Source organism: Syngnathus typhle, linkage group LG10 (assembly GCF_033458585.1).
Source record: "Syngnathus typhle isolate RoL2023-S1 ecotype Sweden linkage group LG10, RoL_Styp_1.0, whole genome shotgun sequence".
Classification (NCBI taxonomy): Eukaryota; Metazoa; Chordata; class Actinopteri; order Syngnathiformes; family Syngnathidae; genus Syngnathus; species Syngnathus typhle.
The window spans coordinates 12,384,159-12,393,898 of record NC_083747.1 but is presented as its reverse complement, the minus strand read 5'-3'; the positions used below and the strand labels follow the sequence as shown (position 1 = coordinate 12,393,898).

General features: G+C 47.4%; 1 protein-coding gene across 1 annotated transcript; it reads right to left on the bottom strand.

Annotated features, from left to right (window-relative positions):
* Positions 1-264: 264 nt before the first annotated feature.
* LOC133161257 (polycomb protein SCMH1) lies at positions 265-8,075 on the bottom strand. Its single transcript, XM_061289615.1, has 17 exons — positions 7,891-8,075; positions 7,350-7,430; positions 6,678-6,746; positions 6,414-6,491; positions 6,147-6,217; positions 5,837-6,071; positions 5,676-5,764; positions 5,251-5,497; positions 4,309-4,541; positions 4,018-4,203; positions 3,502-3,628; positions 3,073-3,273; positions 2,850-3,005; positions 1,996-2,106; positions 1,401-1,505; positions 1,198-1,331; positions 265-1,065 (listed from the first exon to the last, which is right to left on the bottom strand). The coding sequence occupies exons 3-17, from the start codon at positions 6,700-6,702 to the stop codon at positions 946-948; spliced, it is 2,118 nt and encodes a 705-aa protein (XP_061145599.1). The 5' UTR covers positions 6,703-6,746; positions 7,350-7,430; positions 7,891-8,075; the 3' UTR covers positions 265-945.
* Between the last annotated feature and the right edge of the window lie 1,665 nt (positions 8,076-9,740).

Here is a 9,740-nt window from a genome sequence, read left to right as displayed (position 1 = left end):
ACACGCACAAATTAAGTAACACTGTGATGATGGTGCTGAAAGGAACAGATGGAGATGTGGCCCACCCATAGCACAACATGTCACAGTCCCAAGGAGAAACACCAAGGAGACCGAGAGGGTGCAGGCGAGGGAAAGGGGGAGGGAGGGAGACAGTGAGACTCTGCTACCCCCTGCAGGCTAATGTGTGTCAGTGTAAGCCTTTAAAAAGTCACAGGTGCTTTTTTTTGCCTCTTCTCTCCCGATGCAGTAACGAAAGAGAAGCGATTCAAAGTTGCATCATATATTTATAAGCAGTGTTGTTAACACGTGATAGTCCTTTTCATGTAGGAAGTAATAGTATAGTATCAAAACATTTTTTAAAAAAAGTACAAATAACCAAGTTGAGACGATTTAAACAACATCCATATCAACAAACAACAGATTTTGAAGGATCAGTCTCTCATTTAGAGATAAAATGCTAATTCGTCTGGCTTTCGTTGATGTTGTGGTTGCCTTCATGAAAGACATTTGTGACAAGGAATGCCAGATTTGGTATTTTGATCATTTCAAATTCTTCAACACAAGAACAAATTACATCATATTCAAAGTACAAAAGGTCAAATGTACAATCGGGCCATTTAATTAAAAAAAAGCCCATTTGAAGTGTAATCGTCAGAATAAGAAAACAAAAAGCAGAAACTAGATACACCCACCATACTGCCATGGGGTTGGGTTGTGCTACATGAAATCAAGTCCCGTCCTCATTGGATGAGGCGGACGAAAATGGCGGCCCACGTATGCAGAGTGCTCCTGGAGGGCAGTGGCGACCTTTGGAAGGAAGGAAGGAAGGAAGGAAGGAAGGAAGGAAGGAAGGAAGGAAGGGAGGAAGGGAGGAAGGGAGGAAGGGAGGAAGGGAGGAAGGGAGGAAGGAAGGAAAAGCTGCATACGTCGGGGCCCCTCGGGCGCTCAGGCTCGTTTTAGCTTGTCAATGTGAAAGGTGAGTTTGAGGGCGGGGCCCAGCTTCAGGCCCATGTACTTCATCATGGTGTCGCTACGCAGCAGCAGCAGCGCCTTGCCATCGATTTCCTGCCGCGGAAAACATTGGAGTACAGTGGAACCTCACCTTAACTTACACATGTTGAAATGTGTTATTTTAAAATAAGTATGAAGTGCATTAAAATGGTATCAAGCATGTTTCCTTATGGTGGATTTGCTTACATGTTTCCTGAACAGGTCAGCGTGCGGCGCCAGCACAGGGTCGATGTCTCGGATGTAGTGCATGACGTCGTCAACGCTCCACACGTTGGGGTCCTGACCGCCGGGCTTGGGGCTTTCCCCAAAACAACTCGGTCCTAAAGGAGCACAACCGCCGGCTCATTGCTCATTGCTGCCTGTGTGCGCGCGCATGTGTATTTATTTACCTGACGACTGTACACGGCTCCCCAACTTTTGCGAGCTGGGGGAGAGGGGCCTCATCTTGAAGTGCTCCAATCTTGCCGCCGCGACGCTGCTCTCCACGGACAGCCCTGACCAACACAAGACATTCAGCGATTAAATGTCAGCTTTACAGATGCCTCGATGGTCCAAAAAGAAACTTCTTCTTAGAAGCTACCACAAATATCAGCTTGACACTCTTTCGCTCAACTCCATAACTTTGTGCTTTACAAATGCCGCCAGGTCAAGAAGCACCTCCTTAAATTGAGCTTTAAAGATGCCATGACAAACACCATAAAGCTCATCAGCGTTACAGTTGACCTTTCGAATACTTTCTCTTCTTCTGCTCTCTTTTAACTCCATTGTTAAATTCAGCTTTAAAAATGCCCCGTTGAGCACGTAGTCTGTAAACGTCGTAAACCAGATGCCCCGTGAAGCACTTCACTATGAACGTCAGCTTTACAGATGCCGTTTGGATGTGCCTGGTAAATTTGTCTATAGCGAGACCTGGTGGCCATGATGTGAACAAAAATAGTTCGAGTGGACACAGTGATTCATTTAGGCCCGTCGTCAAAGTCGTACAATTGGCAGCGGCCCGGGAGATCTTGGCCAGGGGGGTTTTGTGCGAGTCATGCAGGTGCCTCTTGGTGCCTCGACCGGGATTCGTGGTCAACTCTGCCAAACCTTTCCTGTCTGAACACAAACAGAGCAAATGTTATGCTTGCCAGTATGGTTCTATCATCTGACTAAGTATTTCTCTCCAGCCTTTAGGATTGGCAAATCAGACAGCTTGGTTAAGGTGAGAGCAAACATTTCATTCATTCATTTCTATCATTTCTGCCTTGACTGAAAGTGCCATTATAAATTTCAAAAACATCGTTGCAGTATTAGGAACATTTGTTGCCCCTGTGGTGTTTCCGCATGGTCATTGACGGAACACAACTAAAAGAGTTTCATGGAGTTACTGCAAAGCGAAATGCTGGGTGCTTGGAGATGGCAACAGTGGTAGGATGACAAGATGGCCAGCGGTTGGCCTACTGCCAGAGGTAAATAACTCAGCTTTTTGTTTGAAGTAATTGAGCACTAAATAAGCTTCCATGTGGTCATAGCGCTTCCCATTACAACTTAACGGGAGCCAAGCGTCTTCCCACTGAATTGTTGTGACCTTTTAAAGCTTCTCCATTCAACTTAGCTTAGCATAGCTTGCGTCTCTGGTCAAACATCTCAAAGCAGGTAGTGGCACAATTATTGTTGGAAATGCCAACAAAAAATAAATTAAGAGCGAGCGAGTGTGACAATAGCGGCCAGATCTTTTATTTGATATTTTTTCTCTTTACTTTAAAGTGTGGAATCTGTGTTTGCTCCCGTGATAAATGGGGGCTAACGATTGTCAGACAAAGCGTACTGAGCGTGGCCTAGCGGCGCTCGCTGCCAACCTGTAGTGAAGAGCGGACTTTCTCCGGCCACAGGCTGACTGCCGAAAAGCGGGTCACAGTGTAGGTTGTGGCAGAGCTTCTCCAGGAAGCGGAGGACATAGGTGACGCTGCTGGCGATGGGCAGCGTCAGTGTGTGCTGCTGCTTCTCAAAGAAGGCTGCAAGCCCAAATTCTGTCAATTAGTATTTCCACTGCCGTTCATTTCATGTGTAAAATAAGCTCACCTGAAATGACCTTGCCGCCCTGGCCGGGCTTAAGGCAGGAAAAGACGGTGGCCTGGTTGTGGGCGGAGTCAACGCAGGCTTGGACACACTGCTGAAGCACCGAGGACGCCTGGCCGGGACCGAAGTGGTCGGGGAGCTGGCGGATGCGTCGCTGCTCCAAATGGGGACCAACCTTGCTGTACTTGTTTAGGTAGACGCATACTAGAGGGAATACAACCATATTGAAAATATTGGTGGGTTTTTTTTTTGTATGAGATGCACTTGAAGAGGAGCACGGTGACATACTCAGTTTATTGCAGAAGATCCGTTACAGAGCCACTCGCAGTAGGTGAAACTCTCTGCTATACAGTTTAGAGACCATATACATTTTTTTTCCCAGTTTTAGCGACTGGCAATATTGGGCTAATCCTTTAGTGCTATTTCTAGTACCTGTAGGGGCCTGTAGTGCAAATTTGGGGATGGTGGCGTTGTCGAGGGGCACGGTGCTGGTGTCGGGCTCCGGGGTGCTGCTGGTGGGCGACGTGGGGACTGGATTAGCTACCAGGCGAGGTTTTCTCTGAACAAAAAAGCATCCCAGCATTTGTAAAGGTCAACATCTATAAGGAAGGCCGACTGATTTTGTACTCGAGTGTCATCTGTGGCAGGGCTGCAGTGAATAAGGTTGAACATTTCCAAATCATTATTTTTTTTGTTTAATTTTGCAAGATAACGGTGAAGTCAAAATAGTTGGCAGTGGTCCAGGCGACACACGGGAAACAGCCGCTCCAGAGTAAAGTTGCAGGGCAAGAAATCAATCAAATATTGGCAACGCTGGCTGGCTGGCGGCTTGACTGAATCTCTGCTGGCTTTGTCATTAGTCTTAGCGTTTGATGAGCACTTTTCTGTTTGCTAAGTGGAAGCATCGCACGGAAATGACGATACTGTGTGTGAGACTGTCAGTGGCACCTTGCTGCCAGGCTTTGGGCCTCTTTTCTTTGGAATCTTGACGGGCGCGTCCTGCGTCTGCGGCAGGGCTAACCTCTGCGCCCAGTTGACTGAGAGCCTCCCACGGGGTCGTCCCGGGCCCGTCCTAGGCCGCCCGGGCCCAGCCGTGGCGTCCGGCGAGAAGCTGGCTTTCTTCACCCAGCTCAACTGCAAAAAACAAAAACCTTGATGGTCACAAAGGGGTACTATGAAAAAACAGTGGCGAAGACTTAAGTGCGAACATGATATGATAGCATGATGTATGTCACCTACCTTCCGCCCTGGTTTTGGTCCGCGTTTCTTGGGCACCTTAACAGGCTCCAGGCCTTTGTCTGTCCGGATGCTTGGCAGTGCCGAGGCTTTTTGACTCCAGGAGCCCTTGGCTTTCCTGCGGCCGGGTTTGCGGCCCCTTTGACCAGCAGCTTTGCTTACTGCAGGGGGCGCGTGCACGGCCGAGCTGTCCACGGTGCCGTCCGTTAACAGCCCTAGCGTCTTTGGCATCACCGCTGCAATGATAGACAAGGATGTAAGCAAATGGGTGGGATTCAGCAGGAATATTTCTGGGAATGCAACACGATAAAATTAATTCCCAGTTAAAAGCGCATCATCAAGATTATCTAAATTAACGCAACAGGGCAACAAATGCGAGGTGTGGGCCTGCCTTCCAAACACCCGGCTGCTTTGACAAAGCAGCAAATGGCTGCGAATGTCAAGCCTTTGAGGTCTTCAGGCGCAACAGCGTGCGAGGAAGGCGGCTGCTGACAGATGCGAGGTCACACCGGTTGACAATCAAACATCATCCACAGACGAGCGCCAGGGAAAAATATGACTTCTAAGAAGCACAGCAGCAAACATAAACATTGTGTGCAGTATGCGGCCCTCCAGGACCTTTAATTAAATACACTTTGAACTGGGCACTCCGATCAATGCAGCGCCGCAACTATTTTCATTAGGTAGCAAAAATCTGATCGATTCATACATGGTTTAATTAATTGTTAATACTACATCGAAGGAGCTCATCGAACAGTAGATGCCTTGGCCCGTTGAGTAAGCAATTTTTTGCTTTCACGCAGTCTTGCACACAACAACCTCGACGTCTCCTTCCTTGCTGCTCTACTCCCCTCCCATCATCTGCTAGCCAATCTGCATATTGGAATATTGCCGGCTTGTATTCAAATGTTGGTTGCCCACCCATCAATCTGTGAGAACGGGCACCTTTTGTTCCGGGCGGCTGCAGGTTGTCCCCAGTTCGGGCGCACCAGCCCACCGGGAAGATGTCGCGCGAGTCGTAGCGGCAGTAGTAGTCGAAGGCACCGCGCCAGCCGTCAAAGGTGACCTCCACCTCCACTCCGCGCAGCGCGCCCACTGTGGCCGGGCAGATGAAGTGAGGGTTCTTGCGGTCCACCGCCTCCAGCTTCATGCCCACTTGGAAGGCGTTCTTCTCCGGAGCGGGGGGCTCCTGCTGGGGACGCGTGAGAGGCGTTAAATGGTGCTCGTCTGAAGCGCATATTTCACTCAAAAGTGAAAATAACAAACTCCCAAGATTTGAATTTAAAGGTCTCTCGGGGCAACGTGCGAAACTTTTAATGTGAAACAAAAAGCTATGTGGTGCTCCATTTAAGACAGTGTGGTAGCGTTACCTTGTGAAAGATCCGTGGAGGGGCCATCTCAGCACCATTGAGTGTCTTCAGAAGAAACAAGGGCCAGGAGGATGCGTTGAGGCGGAAACCTGATCCGGGAATATTTTGACTTTGATGTATTCTATAGCAAAAACGCAAAAATTACCGCTAAAGACTTTTACCAAGTGGCGGCTGCAGCATTCCGCCGCTCTTCTCGCAATTGCCAATGGGCTGGATCTCGGACGAGTCCACCAGGCGCCAGAAGTCATTCTTGTTGTCGGAGCCATCGAGGCGCAGGCGGAGCCGCGAGCCCGTCAGGCCCACCACAGTGGCGATGCAGGTGGAGGTGGTGTTGCGCGGGTCCTGAGCCTCCAGCTTCATACCCGCTTTGAACTCATTGATCGGCGGCGTCAGGCTCTAGACGGGTTGTTGATTGACGAGTCAGGCGAGTGAACGACTGCTGTGCCGCACAGCCACAAGGGCGCTGCTTACCTGACGGAAGCATGAAGCAGGTGCCGCACTGGTGCCTGTATCTTTGAGGTACTTCTCCCAACTGAAATGGCCTGAGAGGATACAAAAATGACAAATAATTCACATGTACAGGACGACTGGACATCTGTACTTCTATAGTCTAAAAAAGACAAAACCGATACTGCACACCAATACCGTACAGTAAATGGTGTGCTGCAAAAGTCAGGCAGAGGGTCTGTGAATTTTTTAGAGAGCCGCAACGTCATTTGGCAAATTAATAGGAATTACCTTGGAAGAGGGAGGGCACCCGAGAGGGCCGTCCACTCCGAGCGTGCTTGATCCTTCTTGCATCTTTCCACTCTATAGCTGAAGAGTTCAGGCAGTAAAAACATTTTTAATCTATCGGAGAAATTCTTCAAAGTCAATATCTGAGAGCATCTGTTCCCAAAACAGAATCTACTGAAATATCTGAAGTGATTGCAAATGCATCAGCCACAAGTGATGAGCCAATGAATACTAAATATTTTGAAAGACAAGGTAATAACATCTTACCTTTCTGTGGCACAGGCTTCCTCATGTTCCAATGACACGGAACAATCTCGGTATATGATGGTGTGCACCCTATGAGATTAAAAAAAAAAAAAAATCACAGTTCCTTGCGATCTCCAAACATGTTTATGATTGAGGTTGTACCATTTCATTCATATAAGTGTCTACAATACGCATCAATTTTCTTTACCACTGTCCTCAAAGTAGATGTCCAATTAATTACACAACAGCAAAATATCTATGAAATTTATCTAGAACTATTTATTACCAAAACCTCGAAATTTCAGGTTCTCGACGGAATATATTCTGATCTCTGTAGTCCTGAAAGTGTAATAATAATCTTAGTGTTTAACCAAAATCATTTTGCACACATCAACTTTTTCTGCACTTTTACTTGACGATAAACTATTTTCTGACATGTAATAATCAGAATAAAATTGTCATTTTAATCGGTTTGTAGCCGTAGTATAAATAACCTGTAGTGGGCATGAATTTGAACCTGAAGCAGCCTGAGAAGTGGATAACAAACGCGTACTAACTGTACATGAAGGTGTACCTAATGAATCCTCCGATGAGCGTAGGCGGTATTTGGATAACGGATCCAGTAGCGTAATAACAGCAAATTTGCCGCGTATTTTTTTACTTCTAATACGACACCCAAGTGCACAGACTTACGTTAGAAGTTCATGATCAGCAACCGGACGGGCCCCTTCTCAACCAAAGTGCGCCTTTTTCTTCCGGCGTTCAAACCGCCACCTTGGAAAAGCGGTGACAAAAACAGGAGCAACGTGAACGGGGGCTTCAACTTCAACAATAGCCCCCTCGGCCGCGGGAAGCCTCCGATCGCCCAAAAACAGTGCGCGGTTGGCGTTGGTCGCTCGCGGTAGTGACACGCAGACGCGCGGCGCCTCATTCAAAGTACAAAAGACGCCCCCCTTCCCCCCAAAAGGCAAGCCGAAGACAGCCGCCAGCTCGGCTTGACAGGCGGTGTTGCTAGTCGGCAGCTCGGCAAACCAACGCTACCGTCACGGTGTAAGTTCCTCAGACGAACAAGCCAGTGCGTGAAACGTGACGGTACTTGACGTGTTATTACAAACGCTTAGATACCAAGTCACGCAAGCTAGGATGCTAACTACCTTAGCATAGTGGACGCTAACTCCTTGGTGACCCTATTAAAAAAAATCATATGATGGCAATTGGTAAAACAAGAGCGTACCCGGTAAACTGTCTGAAAGGATCACGTTTGCTTTTACGGGCTCCGCGACGACGCCGCGTCCTGAAAGAAGACGCGGCTCGCTGCCGTGTTTGTAGACGTGAGCTAGCTTTGTAGCGTGTTGTTGTTGCCAAGGAGTTACCGCCAGTCCGCCATTTTTTCCACTGGATTTCGGGGGAGGGGTCGGGGGGGAACCTACGGGAGGTTGTGCTGAAAGATGCAAGATGGTTCGAAGAGGAAACAGCGGAACCTAGTGGTCAAATGTTAGGTTACACCAGGGGGCGGTGGAAAGATCTGGGGGGCGGTGAGGAAAAAAGGGGCGGTAGGGGGGCCAAGGGGGCGCCAGCCTGCAAAAGTTTGGGAACCATTGAGTTACACCAACGTCTTGCAACCTTGTCTTCATGTGCCTTGTTGACTGATGCACCGTCGTGTTGTAAAAGGAAGGGGCAAGAAATATTCAAAAATATCGCCCCCGTAGTTCCAGTGGAAGAAACATATGGATGAACATATGGACATTTGTCATTTCATTTTTGTCAAACTAAGTGTAATTTCACAATTTCTAAAAAAAATAATTGCAATAATATGGAATAACAAATTTATATAGCAACAGTGCAGCCCAATAATGTTTGTTTACACACTAATGATTTACTATATCGTCATGAAATGTTTTTTTCTTCCACTGTCTAAATATGTACTCTCTTAACTGATTGCAAGAAAGTCATGATTGCTTGAAATGTTACTGCCGCAAAGCACTATGCTGCTATTTAAGCACATTAACGTGTTGTAGTTAAAACGAAAATAAAAGATTGCCTGGAGCAAAACCTGACTTTTCTAACTATTTGTTCCAGTAAAGAATATTCCAACATAGTGAACCTACAAATAAGGAATTTTAATATTTCATACACAGAATATATTAGGCCTGGCTATGTTGTTTTGCTTCATTTCATCGTATTTCAGTTTTTATGTTGTTGGTAAGTTTAGCTAAGAAACGATTTATTCAAGTGGCCAGACAGTTTTACGCTCGTGTCTTTTAACTGCAACGAGAGAATTGTCTTCGTGTGCGCGTGTAAACAGTAAAACCAAGATGCTCATCACTATTGCGCAGCATTCGGCTTGTGTGTGTAATGGTCATCCGGCCGGCAGGACCACTAATGCCCGCTTCATCCTACTTTGGGCAGGCCGTGGCCCCGTGGCACTCTGTTTCAGGCGGCCCAGGCAATTATGTTTGGTTTCACACGGTGAAAGGGGTTAATTGGCAGTGCCCACGCGCCTGATTGGACCTGTTTCACGCCTGTCGGCCTTCATCGCGTCAAAGGAGTACCCCCCCCCCCCCCTCCCCAGTCCACTGGGATACCGTTGTTAGAGCGTGCACCCACACAATCACTCGTGGACAGCCACACTCACTCTTTTTAAAATATGACCTTCTTATTGTCGTGCGCGTGAGTGGGAGATACCGTATGTGCACGTAAACACGTATCTGTATCCGCTCATTCTGAGACGCGACATGCTTCCGTTATCGCGTTGACCACAAGGGGTCAGTGTTGTTTCAATGGAGAGTCCCTCTCGTCTGCCCGCTCCTCTCATTATCATCATCATCCTCATCATCATGCTATCCTCTGAGGACCCGCATGATCCATCACGGCACATTGTTCTGTTATTTCAAATCACTCGTTAAATCCTAATAATGATCGTCTTCTTTCATTATGTAATATTTATGCGTCCTTTTCTTTCACTCTTCTTTTTTGAAGTCGATTTTGTCTTTTGAGAGCGGCCCATTGTCAAGTTTCCCTCCAGTGTCATTGTGTACTTGTCTCTCAGTAAGTCCACGTGATCTTAGTTCTTTATTAATAAGG

Coding starts and splice junctions, on each gene's coding strand:
- LOC133161257 (XM_061289615.1), bottom strand. CDS start 6,702: ATGAGGAAGCCTGTGCCACAGAAAG. Junction 4,542..5,250: donor GCAGCCGCCCGGAACAAAAG/GTGCCCGTTCTC, acceptor CTATCATTGCAG/CGGTGATGCCAAAGACGCTA. Junction 3,629..4,017: donor GCCCAAAGCCTGGCAGCAAG/GTGCCACTGACA, acceptor TTTTTTGTTCAG/AGAAAACCTCGCCTGGTAGC.